The 14404-nt window shown below is 38.3% G+C and overlaps 2 protein-coding genes across 3 annotated transcripts; both read left to right on the forward strand.

The window, feature by feature from the left end:
- The first annotated feature begins 4675 nt into the window (after positions 1-4675).
- On the forward strand, positions 4676-9560 carry LOC126786068 (uncharacterized). Its single transcript, XM_050511773.1, has 3 exons — positions 4676-4901; positions 6221-8885; positions 8982-9560. Exons 2-3 carry the CDS (start codon positions 6336-6338, stop codon positions 9252-9254), a joined length of 2823 nt encoding a protein of 940 aa, XP_050367730.1. The 5' UTR covers positions 4676-4901; positions 6221-6335; the 3' UTR covers positions 9255-9560.
- Positions 9561-10313: 753 nt separating this feature from the next.
- Positions 10314-14105, forward strand: LOC126786100 (phosphatidylinositol:ceramide inositolphosphotransferase 3). Of its 2 annotated transcripts, none has more exons than XM_050511813.1 (11): positions 10314-10616; positions 10713-10802; positions 11353-11439; positions 11533-11601; positions 11736-11816; positions 12517-12588; positions 12696-12750; positions 12847-12949; positions 13174-13269; positions 13344-13390; positions 13602-14105. In XM_050511813.1, exons 1-11 carry the CDS (start codon positions 10584-10586, stop codon positions 13736-13738), a joined length of 870 nt encoding a protein of 289 aa, XP_050367770.1. In that variant the 5' UTR covers positions 10314-10583; the 3' UTR covers positions 13739-14105. The 2 variants fall into 2 exon arrangements, with proteins under 2 accessions (XP_050367770.1, XP_050367769.1); XM_050511812.1 differs by having other exon boundaries at positions 10315-10616; positions 10710-10802; positions 13602-14104.
- The last annotated feature ends 299 nt before the right edge of the window (positions 14106-14404 follow it).

Below are 14404 nucleotides of genomic sequence, written 5' to 3' on the forward strand. Positions count from 1 at the left end.
CTACTCTTCAGGGGGAGAATTCATATTTTGAAGAGTTGTATCATGGAGAGGGGAGACAAGTAAGCCAGAAGATATGGGGACATGATCAATTGAGATTACCAATATGTCCGCTATACATGCACCACTGGGTGATTTCGGTATAGTTACTCCAGAGATTCAAGTACCAGAAGATGACAACACAACTGCCCCTCATGTCTCATGTACTACTGTTTATACACCTGACCAATGCTCTCTTGGTACGGAAGATTACTCATCTGAGGTTAGTCATTCTATTGAGACTAATACTAGTGAGGCTAATAGTAGACAATATGTTTTGCCAAATAGGTCTACTCGGGGTCAGCCAACAAAAAAATATGAACCTACCCTTCAGGCTAAAACTAAGTATCATGTGGCAAATTTTATGTCTACCAAAAGATTGTCTAAGTCATATGAATCATTTGTGAATCAAATATCTACTGTATCAGTACCTAACAAAGTGCAGGATGCATTAAGAGATCCAAAATGGAGGAAGAGATGGAAGCATTACAAAAGAACAATACTTGGGAGCTTGTATCTCCACCACATGGCAAGAAGACTGTGGGATGTCCTTGGGTGTTTACAGTGAAGCATAATCCAGATGGGTCAGTGAGCCGGTATAAAGCACGCCTAGTAGCAAAAGGGTTCACCCAGACATATGGCATAGACTATGATGAGACATTTGCACCTGTTGCAAAGATAAACACTATTCGGGTATTGCTCTCTTGTGCTGCTAGCTTAAACTGTCCACTTACACAGTTTAATGTTAAGAATGCATTCCTTCATGGAGAACTTACAGAAGAAGTGTACATGGATCTTCCGCCGGGGTATGCGGCCGCTTCTCCAAGTAACTTTGTATGCAGATTGAGAAAATCTTTGTATGGTCTTAAACAGTCACCTCGTGCTTGGTTTGGAAGATTCTCACAATTCATGAGGAGAATTAGCTACAAACAGAGTAATTTAGACCACACATTATTTCTCAGACAACAATAAGGGAATGTAACAGCCCTAATTATATATGTTGATGATATGGTAGTTACTGGGAATGATACTGTTGAGGTGAATAGATTACAGAAACAGCTAGCCACATAGTTTGAGATGAAAGATCTAGGTACACTCAAGTACTTCTTGGGTATTGAGGTAGCCCGGGGAAGTGATGGTATCTATCTGTGTCAGAGGAAGTACATCTTTGATCTACTAACAGAGACCGGTATGCTAGATTGCACTCCCATTGATACTCCTATTGAGCAAAACCATCGGTTAGCAGAATATCCAGATCAAGTGCCTACTGAAAAATCTCGTTATCAAAGGTTAGTTGGACGTCTGATTTATTTATCACATACCAGACCAGATGTTTCGTATGCAGTAAGTGTAGTGAGTCAGTTCATGCATAATCCCAATGTGGACGACATAGATGCTGTTGTAAGGATTTTGAGGTACTTAAAGTCAGCTCCAGGGAGAAGAGTAATGTTCTCTAATCACAATAATATCCTTGAAGTTTGTGGCTTCACGGATGCAGACTGAGCTGGAAATATAACAGATCGGAGATCTACATCAGGGTACTTTACCTTTGTTGGGGGTAATCTTGTTACATGGAAGAGTAAGAAACAAAAAGTAGTAGCTCGATCTAGTGCTGAAGCAGAGTACAAATGTATGGCTCAGGGAGTATGTGAATTGTTATGCCTTAGAAACTTGCTACATGATTTGGGTATTAAGCCTAAATGTGCTATGCAGTTGTACTGTGACAACAAGACAGCTATTGATATTTCACAGAATCATGTGCAACATGATCGTACAAAACATGTGGAGGTTGATCGTCACTTTATATAGGAGAAGCTAGATGCGAAGATTATTAGTTTTCATTTTGTTCCTACAGAAGAGCAACTTGCCGATATGCTCACAAAATGAGTGTCTAAAAAAGCCTTCTATGATTCACTTAGCAAGTTGTGCATGGTTGATATGTATGCACCAACTTAAGGGGAAGTGTTGGCGTGAATCACATAGGGGATTGAGGGATGATTGTTATTAAAAGTGTATGCTTTTTGATTATATATAGGATATCAATATGTATAGATCGATTAAGAGTGAAATATACTTTCTATTTTAATTGTCAAGGTTAATAAGTTGTCAAGAAGCGTTCAAGAGTGTCTTCATGGCATGGCTTGTGTGATGCAGAGGAAGAGTTAGACGTATCATGCGTCAAGAGCGAGATATATCGATCGATCATGTCTCACCAGAATAGAATATTATGGTGTTTTGGCAATGTGTTTTTGAGGATATATATCAGATATGAAACAAAGAAAGTTTATGGAAAATTCTACTATTCGAGACTTCTAGTATACCATTGATCCAAAACCTTTCTCTCCAGAGTAACTGAAATCTTACGGCTCTCATGATATTGGTACATCACTACAGCCATATCATGATTGGTAAAGCTTTAATGAGATGTTGGACGATATTAAATTCTTTTTTTTGTTAATATGGAAGTGAAGACTGGGAGCGCGGCGATGGGATCGGCGGATTCGGCAGGAGAAGCGAGCGGCGGGAGGGGTTGTTGATGAGCGGAGGATGCGGCAGAGGGAGAATGAAGCCACGACGGTGACAATGACTATTAGGATGATGATGAGAATGAACGGGCTTAGAGTCTTGAAGCTTAGTGAGCTGTGAGATGTGGAGGAGGTTGGTAACAGCGGAGACGGGGGTGGTGGTGGAGCTCCGGACAAGATGGTAAGTTCCGTTGTATATCCTAGATGTTTGGATACATTGTGTGGTGTGCTCATCTCACTTTCTCTTGAAATTGTGCTAGCCAATTAAAGATCAAACATCAAAGGATAAGCAGTCGATTTTCTAGGAGTACGTTGTGATCTTGGCCTCTTTGTACCACAACCTAGCAGTTGAACGGAGCAGGTGCAAACCTTGATGAATCAATATGTAACTAACCAAGTTTTCGAAAAAAAAAAAATATATATATATATATATAGCTTTTATAATAAATTTTCGCAACCTTGATGTTTTTCGTGTTATTTTTCCTCTATACAATAGAATATATGTGTCACATTTCCAACTTGTGCACGTAGACTGAAAATTAGACAATTATCAGCCATGGTAATTAGCTAGGATTCCCCTATGGTCATACCATGCATGATTTGATCAATTATTCAGCATACAATTATAACAGGCTTTGGATCAAACACTGCAATGATGAGGGCAACTCTTGAAAGCTTTAAAAGCTTCCTTTACATCATTTTCGTTGCTCTCCTATTTTATCACTTCCTCTTATTCGTGGCAGCTTTCGTTCCCCAGCCTTTTTCCTTTTCTTCTTCTTGATCATCCTCACTCCTTTGCTTGGTCCCGTTTTGATTTTAAAGGTGATTACTTTAAACTTTGGCGCGGGATCAAACGCATATCCTCTTCTACCTTTTTGCATTAGTGCATCTAATTTTCTGGGATGAAAAAGTGAAAATTCTGTTGATATTTTGTCCATCTAATCTTCAACTGTAACAAAAATCTTATCTCACATTGTTTGTGGTATCTAAATATAGTTAGTCTACAACAGAATCCTTTGAAATTTTGTGGATTCACTGCTGCTGTTGTGAAATATGTGTTTGTCATTGAGATCATTTGAGAAATGTGTGCCACTTCACATCTCACTTGCTTTTTTGTTTGTCACTTACCTCATAGTACTTTTTCCTTTAAAATATGTAACAAGTTCAAGTTTTGTACAAATAATTGCAAAAATAGACCATGACAATAGCACGTTGTCGTAAATTTTACTGTAATTTAAGTTTTTTGTGGAAAATTTAATGCCTAAATGTCATGACTCATACACATTGTCGCAAAGAGGTCACTTGTTGACAATGGCTAGCAAACTAAGTTGTTAATTCTCAGTTTTGTTTTCAGCTACAAATAACACCTTTGTTGTGTTGATTTTATTAGCGTCGCAAATTAAGAACTACTAGCAACGAAAAATGGCTTCCATAGAAAAATTCGGTAGCAAATTGAATTAATTTTTGTAGTATGATGGAAGTGCTATAACACAAGACAAGTTCATAGCCTCCTCATCGATAATCCTAATCTTCTAAAGTTTCTAATGGGCGAAATAGAATCAACTAGTCTATAATATGGGGTCCGAATCTATATTGATTTGTTCTCATTTGCGTCATTTCCAGGGAAGATCATACAGAAATAGCTAGTTGAAGGCTGTTGAACAAAAAGAAAATGAGGAAATTATTGAACAAAAATATAATAAAACACTCGCAAACAGAGAATAAACCAAACCTTAATCGTCACAAAGTCACCAACCCGACCCAAGTTTATTTGGGCCCCCACAGTGTTCATCAACAGTAGCAAAAAAGGTTATTATACACCGAATTAGAATAAATTAAAATACGGCGAATCAAATATATTAAATACGGGTGGCTTTCAAGGTAGGGCCCTGTACCATTCTGTTTTTCCTTGCTCACCACAGAGCCAATCAGAAGTGACCGCCCGATCATCCAGGTCTTCCTCTCAGCCGTCCGATGAAAACGATTGCCTCATTTTCTCTCTTTTGACTGCCTGTACTTCTCACAACAAAACAATTCAAGCTCTCCGTTATCAAAACCAACCCACACTCCCACATTTCACACTCCTCCTCCTCCTCCTCCTCCTCCCTTCTCTCTCTGAGCTTTGAGATTCTGAGAACCTCTCAGAGTTTGTACAAGTGAGAACAGAGGCTCACGGCATTTCGGATTTCGAGGCCGGACCTTATCGTTAATTTGACCTGATAAGCGCAACATATTTCTCTAATCAAATTCTCCACCGACACGCATTGCTCCGTCTCCAACGCCGCGCAGGGATTCAGTCACCGGCGTCTCTTCCCTCCGCATTACCACCGCTTCACTCCGGTGAGCCGTTTCATCTTCCAGTTTATTTCTCTTGAACTTTCTTTCGGAATTGTTCGATTTTTTGCTCGGAATTTGATGAATTTAAAGTCTTTAGCGGTTGTTTCGTGACCGGAAAAGTTTGACCTGAAATGAAAGGATATAGTTTTTTTTTGTTGCTGATTAATTTGGATTGTAAATCTGTACTTTTCATTGATATGTGTGTTTGATTTTGGCGCTGATTTGATTATCTAGTGTGATAAGTTGGAGATAATTTTGAGAAGGGAATTACTTCCTTTATTGATTTTGTTGGTGTTGATAACCAAACTGTTTGGAGATTTTGAAATATGAAAGCGGCTCTGGTTTTGAATTAGCTGGCCAGATTTGTCTTTACCTTTAGCTGTGATAAGATAACACGCTCAGCGGCGATAGTGATGGTGACGACTACAGGTCGTTTTTACCTTATCTCACACTTTTTTTTCCGAAATCGGATCTTGATTTTTATTGGACCACTAACTGACTAAAGTCCTGGTTTTGCATTTCAAGTATTTCTCCGTCTTTGTCTATGTACTGGAGCAAGTTGTCTTGTTGCATTAGATTTTAACTTGGCGCCATTAAAGTCTGTTTCATCGCGTGTACGATTTGCGTGGTGATTGATACATTATGTAGTTTGCTTAGTTCCTAGTGCTGCTGAGTTGTGTGGTCGCTCAACTTTCTCAAGTTGATGTTGTGGAGATGAAAATAAAGAAGCTGAAAGTGGCTCGCTGGCTAGTTGTTTGGCTTGTCAACTGTGGTTTTCTTGGATTGATGATGAGATATGAAATATCTGAGAGGTTATGTTCTTGAGTGCTTGCAATTGCGAGCTTTGGTATTACATTAGACATATGAAGTACTTTTTTCTCTGTATATGCTTTTTGGATGCTAATTTTAGCTAGTTTTTTGGAGTTGATAGCATTAGTTCGTAAATTGTGGTGTTATGGTTTTTCATCTTTTGGTTCTAATTTTTGAAATTTAGAATCTCTGTTGTGATAAATTTAGACAGCACTTGTCACTTAAGAGTGAGAAACTGCCTCCACTTATTAAAATACTTGTTTTTTTTTAAAAAGGGGTGTGATTTTATATCTTTGCTTTTTTGAGTTTTGACTCGTGCAAAGTGAACGTTCGAATTTGCCAATGTAGTCATTGAGAAAAAGAAAGTTGACGTGGTATGTCTTTGTGTATTTATCAGAAATATGCTCATTATTCCTTGTAGCATTACCATTAGTTAATCGCTGGATACTCTTCTTATGATATCTCTTTTTCATGGGCTTTGCATATAATTTTCTTCCTCATTTCCTTTTCAGATTGGCCTGCTTCTTTGTGAATCAATCCTAATGTGCAGCTGAGTTAGAAATAAATGGAGATTCCTTGTACCAAGGTTTTCCAGGTACGATAGACAAGGGCATCGCAGATATTATCATGGATGGGCGTTTTGAATCAACAAGGAATTCTAGTGACCAACAATCTCTAGGAACAAGTGGAAACACATTTCGCCAAGCAAGCCGATGTTTGAATCCACAATCCAAGTTCAGATCAGAAAAGCATAGTTTATCCTATGCTGATCTCCATCATGAAATTACCCGAAATGTGAAAGATATACCACCCATGTCTGATGGAAACCACCGGAAGCAGTGTATTGATAGAATGACAACTGAGGCCGATGAACTTGTCAAGCATATGTCGAAGTTGCCAAGTTATCTTGAGAAAGGGAAAAACCTCCAGGAGAAAGCTTTGAATGTTGGAGTTCTTGACTGGAGGCGCCTAGAAAAATGGCAGTATAGCCAAAAGCATATGCCAAACAGAAGTGACAGGTATTCACCGTCCAGCAGTAATACAACCTCATCCTTTTCGACAGATGAATCATCAACCCATTCTAGCGGAGGTCACAGCTGTTCACCTGCTCGACTTACGGTTCACCGTACTCCCCTCCAATCTCATTTCACGACTTCTCCAATGGAAGGGCCTTCTGAAGTCGTCAACTCATTTAGAGGATGTAATGGAGAGTCTGTGGATCTTAAAGCTGACCAGAGTAACAACATGAATGGACCGGAGAAGTTCATTAGGCCAGATAAGTCTCTCTGCAACAATCATATAAATATAACGGTTGCTCAGGGCAAGAGAAAAGACTCAGACCCAAAGACTCAGCCAGAAAGAGGAAATTTGCGGCATGGATTACAGCATGAGGTGGTAGCAACAAAGTTAAGGGTAAAGAAAACTTCTCAAGGTGAGTCTCTGAAGAAAGTAGATAAGGCCCAGCAGCCATTTTCAGAAAATCTTGAACTAGATAGCCCAGAAGGTTGCAATAGAGTTGTTTTGCTTGTGCCTAGAGATCTTCCTGAAAAAAAACATTCTGGGTTGGGGCTTTCCCACATTTCTGATTCAGAAAGACTCCCAGGTCAAAGAGCTGCAGAAATGCCAGAATTAACTCGACTAAGCTTGCCAGAGAGGCCCAAGGAGGCCTGCCTTGCAGAGCTCAATTCTGGTCTCCCCCACTCGTGTCGTTTTCCTTCTGAAGTTGATCGTAAGCATTTTAGGGTAAAACATCTTGGCTCCGCTGCGGCAGCAAGTGGCAGCTTTCAATCTAATACACTTGGCTCAGCATCACAGTTGGCTCTTAGATCCTCAACAAGAATGAGTCCATCCAGACATAGAGTTCAGGAAAACAAGAAAATGACCGGAGTATCAATAATGTCAACTGCAAATGAGCCTTCTAGAGGATCAGATTTAAAGCCAGGGAAAGTAATTGCTGAAAAAGTAAGAAGCTCATCACCTTTCCGGCGACTAAGCATTGCTGTGGGTAAGATGAGTAAAACTTCCAGTTCTAAAGACTCTTCAGATGTACAACAGCCTCGATCAACAACTTTCAAGGCTAGACCTGGTTCTAGGAACAACATTGCTTCTGGTTCCCTGGATACTTCGGACACTGATAAGTCCAATGCCGGTGGCAGAGCCAGGTCCAGCCCGCTGAGGAGGTTACTGGATCCACTGCTGAAGCCAAAGGTAGCCAATCATCATTCAGTTGAGCCCCTGGAGAAGAATTCCATATCAACAAACAAGGCCTGTAAATCGTCTGGTGTGCGGGTGGAATCTTTGTCTGAGCAGCCAGGGAAAGTAAAGCTAGGCATGTCTGGTTGTAAGCAAATAAATGTCAATGAATTTTCTATGGATAGGAAGACTAGACCATCAGTGGTTCAAGCTCTTCTACGAGTTGCAGTTAAGAATGGCCTGCCCCTGTTCACATTTGCAGTCAACAATGACATTGACATTCTTGCAGCCACAATGAAGAAGTTGAATACCTCAGGCAAGGGTGATTGCAGTAGTATTTACACATTCTTCAGCGTGCGGGAAGTCAAGAAAAAGAATGGAACTTGGCTGAATCATGGAAGCAAAGGAAAAGGTCATGATTACATCCGTAATGTTGTTGCTCAAATGAAGGTTTCTGATTCACAATTTCCCAATTTTGTTAGACTGGATCAGTTTAGCTTTAGAGAGTTTGTTTTATTTTCAGTAAACCTGAAACAGGCAGATTGTCAAACCTCAGACTTCCAGCCAAATGATGAACTTGTAGCTGCTGTTGTCAAAATCCCAAAAAAGAAGAGTCAGACATCATCTACAGATGGGTGTAATAATGATACCTATAGTGACTTGCCTACAGTTGGTTCAGAAGAGTGTTTGTCAAAGGTGAGACATCACTCTTATTCTGTGGCAGATGTACAGAGCAAGCCTTTTGCTGGTAGTCAAGGCTTCATTAGCACAACAGTCATACTTCCTAGTGGTGCCCATAGTCTTCCGAGTAATGGAGGACCATCGTCTTTGATTGAAAGGTGGAGTACAGGTGGATCATGTGACTGTGGTGGTTGGGATTTGGGTTGCAAACTACGAATATTGGACAACCAGAATCAAGCGAGTGAGAATTTAACTTCACATAATGCTAGTTCAATCCCAGATCGGTTCGAGCTTTGCTATCAGGTATGGTGTTCTCCTTAAACCAGCTAATGTTAAAATTTTCCAAATTATTGTGGAAACCTTCAACCGATGTTGATTTTCTGCTTTACATATCCACAGGGTCCTCTACAAGAAAACCAACCTACTTTAAGTTTGGCTCCATTTAAGGATGGGATCTATTCAGTTGAGTTTAATCCTTCACTCTCAGTCTTACAAGCGTTCTCCATATGTATAGCAGTGTTAGATAGTAGGAATCTATGTGAGTTCTCAGAGTTCCGGGAAACCAAAGCAACAGTGCCAGTTGATGGAACAAGTGAGCCGAATCAAACAGAAGGGGAAGTTCCTGCAAGATATGCCTCGTATCCCCCTCATTCACCAGTAGGGCGTGTCTAGTCTTACTGTGACTGCAGCTCGGACTTACGATATATATTTTCAGTTGGTCGGGTTGCCGGGTTGGCATTGTATACCATCTATAGTTGGTGCCTGTAGTTGGTGCCTGTACTCGATTTCCTGAGCGAAGTTATATTTAGTTCAACGCATGTACTGTAAGAGGAACTCTCTCATCAATTTTAAATGTGCATATAGTGAGTAGTGGTTAAGTAGGCTATCTCTTAAATCTTAATGAATCCTATTTAAGGTAACAATATTCATCAAGGAGAATAATGAATACAATAACCGGAGAATTGGGTGCAAGCCCCTCCTTTATATATGAAGGTCCTGCAATATATTTATATTTCTTCTTGCTTACTTATTTGATGTGTATTTCATCAATTGCTTATTTTCTAGAAGTTGAAAAATGATCACCTAAATAGGCTTATACAGTGAGGCTGTGCAGCCTGTATCAAACTAGTTTGGAGTGCTCAGAGAAGGTGTTGTCAACTGGCATTCCTTTGCTGCCCAGGAAAGCTAACTTAGCTAGTTAGCTTTGCTTGATTTTGAATGCAGTACAAGCTTTACTCAACAACTCATCATATTCCACTGTTGAGTGAAAGCCTTGCCTCTTTTTCTCCATCTTTTCCCCTTTTCTTTAAATTTATTCCTTATTTTCTGAAATTATGTCTTTAATTTGGGTACACCATATGTTTTTCAGCAAAGTATTTCTTTTAATTATATTCGTATTTAAGTAATTAATAATACGAGCGACAAGTAAGATAATAAAGACATCATCGGTGATATTGGTAGTAAACGCTTATCAATTTTTCGTCCCTCCTTATTTTCCTCGTTTTAGAAACTATGAAATGGATAGTGACATTTAGGTATGATGTATATTCATTCGCTATTTATGTATAAAAAAACAATTTCCACTATTTTTCTCCTACTTCCGAAATTTGAAAAAAAAAATTAACCATCAGCTAAATCACGTGAACACGTTCCTACCTCCGACTCTGAAGTCTGAACACCAAACCAGGCTTATTTGATACGTCATCACTCATGCACATTGCTGATCTTCTTCTTCAATCCCTAATACAACTCTCAGAAAACAGAAAATTTTAATTTCTTCCATTTCAATTCGGATTTGAAATTAGGTGAAACCCGTTGCCGGATCATATTTCAATCCTATCTTCTTCAAACAAAAATCAGACGATATATTTTTAAAAAAAAAAAAAAAATTCCGGTGAGGTTGTGATTATATAAGTTTGAAATTGGAATATAGAGCGGTTATATTGGGAAAGCTTCCAATGCTCTGCTGATTGATGACGAGCTCTATCCTCCTTCCCCAAAATGCCGTTTTACCTTGCTCGTGAGGCTCCCAAGGTTCTTTCTCTCTTTTTCCCCCTTAATTTTATTAAATTTGGTTTCTTTTAATTTCAATACCATTGTTGTTTATTTTGATTTTATATTGGTCAGAAGCTATGGAGGAAAATATGCAATGAGTCGTCGGCTGAAGCTTCGCTTCTTGCCGGGAATTGGAAGTTTGTTCTTGCTGGTCTCATTTGTCAGGTTTCATTTCTTTTTTCTTTTCTTTTTTATCTCTATTTTATTCAAATTGGATTTCTGTTTAGTGAATTGGTATTGGATTTTAATTTTATGTAAAATGTGCACGGCGCACTTGGTTTCGTGTTCGAAGTGATTTTCGCTAAGTAGGTGCAGGATGGCTGTGAAGAACTAGTACTAATTGTAGCTGTTTTATAATTTAAGGGGTTCTTTATATTGAATGACAATCATGGTATATGATTATAACATATATATTTAGGCATTTTCATGTTTTCTATTTACCATCGCGATGCTAAAGTATAAGGTAATTACGATGCTGAATGTGTATGAATAGAATGCCTATATGATATTGATTTAATTGCATATTTATCTTGGCAATGGAGTGTTCTGTGATGTGTGATGAAACTTCTGTGGCGGGTTTTTTTTTTCTTTCTTCTTTCATTTCCTTTATTTGGTTGTTTAGTTAATACTGGAAAGGCCTTTTATGGAATTTGCTAAAATGCTAGGACACATAAATGTAGATCTTCCTATGTTTACATACTCTGTATCAACACAGTATCTTCATGGACTAGCTGCGCACGGAATACACTATCTACATCGGCCAGGACCCGTACTTCAGGATGCTGGCTTCTTTTTACTCCCGGTGTGTATGATTTCAAGGTTATAGGGATGCTTCAATATATAGTGCGGCATCACTTTCATGTCATTTATTGTCTATGTTTTCCTGATATCACAGGAACTTGGACGAGACAAAAATTATCTGAGTGAGACTCTGTTTGCTGTTGTATTTTTCTCTTTTATATTGGTAAGTCTTTCTTGGTGCTACTATTATTGCTTGCTTAAAGTTCATTATGAACTTCTAAGTTCAGTGACTAATTACTTGTAGAAGTTTGGTAGATCCTAACTTGTGCTAATTTGTGTCAATGTATTCTATTGCAGTGGACATTTCACCCGTTTGTTTTTCAGAGCAAAAAAATCTATACAGTTCTGATATGGTGCAGGGTATTTGCTTATTTAGCTGTAAGTAAAGATGATATACATACCATTTCAAACAAAAAAACAAAAAAAATACATGCTAATTTTGTCATTTCTTTCTTGATATGCTGGCATACAAACCTTATTTTTCTAAACGATGCTTCTCCTGTGAGTTCTTCCTTATTCTTTTATCTGCTGGAAATGTGAGCAAGAAGCTGCATTATGTCTTGCTCTATAAGGAGAAATTCAAAACTTAGCATAAAGATTATCAGTGCTTGTGACTAAATCTTTCTTCTTTTGGGTTTTTACTAGCTTTTATTTGGTATCAATTTCATGAGTAGATATATCGTCCCTTCATGATATTAAAATATTCTTTAATTTGCCATTTGCTTCCATAAGAGGCAAGAACATATTGATGGCGATGAATACTGACATAATCCTTATATATACTAAACGTAGTCTTCTTCTATCTTTGTTTTACTTAAGCCTCATATCTGCTTATGATCATGGATTGTTACTTGCTTATAGGATTCATTCTTGAGCTTGGTAGATTTTTTGAAGCATCCGATTGAGAATTGCACTCACTCTTTATTAAAAAGGATGTTTGACTTGGTGCATTATCCTACTAAAATTTTGTCTGTGCTATTGACTTGAGCTAGCTCTCTATGGATTAATGGAGTTTAACAGTATACTATGGTATCTTGCTCTAATCTCTGACAATATACTATGGTATTCATTTTGTCAGTTGTCTCAGTTTTTACGGGTCATCACCTTCTACTCCACTCAGCTTCCTGGTCCAAACTACCATTGCCGCGAGGTAAACTTCATAAAAATTTGTTGTTTTGCCTCTTAGTTTAAGGTACTCAAGATTTATGAAGTTGTAATTACATATGTTTTACAATCAGGTACAACTGTCTCTTTCAGGGCTCAGAACTTGCCAGGCTGCCCCCTCCGAAGAGTGCATTTGAAGTTCTCTACTGTTAGTTCAAATGCTTCATTTTCCTTAGGTGTAAGGCTTCTTTACCTCCATAAATCACAACAACTTGACACTTATGTTGCTTAGCTCTTTCTGCAGTTCCCCGAGCTGTTATGTATGGCTGCGGTGATTTGATTTTTTCATCGCATATGATTTTCACTTTGGTATTTGTGCGCACATTTCAGAAATATGGAACAAGGAGGTAACAACAATTATTCGAACCTCTTCTTTCTTAGGTCATGAGATCTATCTGATTCTTATTATATTTCAAGTGGGCTTTATTTGGGGAATTGTTGAATGAAATTCACTTGTCAATTATTCTGAGGTTGATACATATCTTCAGTCATTTGATGTCTCGCTATTGGGTTTTTGCTCATTTGACAATAATGTAATTTCTTCTTTGTTCTATTGTGTTTATCATTGTAGGTGCATCAAACAGTTTGCTTGGTTGATTGCTTTGATTCTGAGTCTCTTGATTATAGCATCTCGCAAACATTACACTGTTGATGTTGTTGTTGCCTGGTAAGATATAGATTGTGTATTGCTATTGGAAAATTTGAGTCTGCAATATTATCTTTCACTTTATTCCCATGCAGGTACACTGTAAATTTGGTCGTGTTCTTTCTCGACCAAAAATTGCCAGGTTAGCAAATGCGCTCCCATAATCTTCTGTCCCTCTTCAAAGTTTGTTAAACTTTTGTCCTGGATTCCCTTTATTGATCGTATATGGTGATATCTAAATTTGATGCAGTTGCAATTGTATTTAGACAATACAGTTTTTCGTTGGACAATAATTTTTTATTTCTTTAGGATTCTCGAAATTACAAATCCCTATATATTTATTTCCTTTACAGAATTGCCTGATCGGTCCTTGAGTTCGACATCCCCGCCGCTGCTACCGACCAGTACCAAGGATAGGGATAGCAAACACAAAGAAGAGCTTGAAAAATTCCGAAATGGAAATTCTTCTGACATCACTACAGGAGTCTGAAAAATCAGTAAATATTCTCAATCCCATGCAGTTGTATTGTCTTGTCTTGTTGATGCTTTCATCTGATTGTAGGACAGAGAAACCTAATATCTTCGGGATATTAAAATACTTAGCAGTATATGGTAAATGCATGAATAGCACAAGCTGAAGATGGCTTTGCTTCTGTTAGTCGTAGGTTTGTACTGAAGTTGTTTCAATAGATGCAGTCTCTTTGTCGAGTGAGGCTGATAAACCTGATAAAGATAATTGCTGGTAATGGAATGGAGTTGTTTTAACACCCCTTCACCCCTTAGGAGTTCCAGTATTTCATTTTTGAATGTAATAGTCACCCATCTCTTATTGGTGAAGTTCACTTTTTTACATTTACATGTGTCATCATCATTACTATCATCATCATCTTCATCTTGGTGCTTATCATCATCATCATCTTCATTGTCCTCGTCATAGAAATGAATCACGGAGAGATTGTATGCACAGAAATGAATCGGGAAAAGTGGTGGTTATTATGGCTGAGATCCAAGTCATCATCTTGGAGCACCAGGTTGTCATGTTTAGGGATCATTGCTACAAAATTTTATCCACAGAAAATAGATGTGTGGATGATGGCTTAATATGATGAAGGGGAATAGTAACTAGAGGAGGGAACATGTAATATCTCCTTAGGCA

This window comes from Argentina anserina, chromosome 3, assembly GCF_933775445.1.
Source record: "Argentina anserina chromosome 3, drPotAnse1.1, whole genome shotgun sequence".
Classification (NCBI taxonomy): Eukaryota; Viridiplantae; Streptophyta; class Magnoliopsida; order Rosales; family Rosaceae; genus Argentina; species Argentina anserina.

Coding starts and splice junctions, on each gene's coding strand:
- LOC126786068 (XM_050511773.1), top strand. CDS start 6,336: ATGGATGGGCGTTTTGAATCAACAAGGAATTCTAGTGACCAACAATCT. Junction 8,886..8,981: donor GGTTCGAGCTTTGCTATCAG/GTATGGTGTTCT, acceptor ACATATCCACAG/GGTCCTCTACAAGAAAACCA.
- LOC126786100 (XM_050511812.1), top strand. CDS start 10,584: ATGCCGTTTTACCTTGCTCGTGAGGCTCCCAAG. Junction 10,803..11,352: donor TTGCTGGTCTCATTTGTCAG/GTTTCATTTCTT, acceptor GTATCAACACAG/TATCTTCATGGACTAGCTGC. Junction 13,270..13,343: donor GTTGATGTTGTTGTTGCCTG/GTAAGATATAGA, acceptor ATTCCCATGCAG/GTACACTGTAAATTTGGTCG.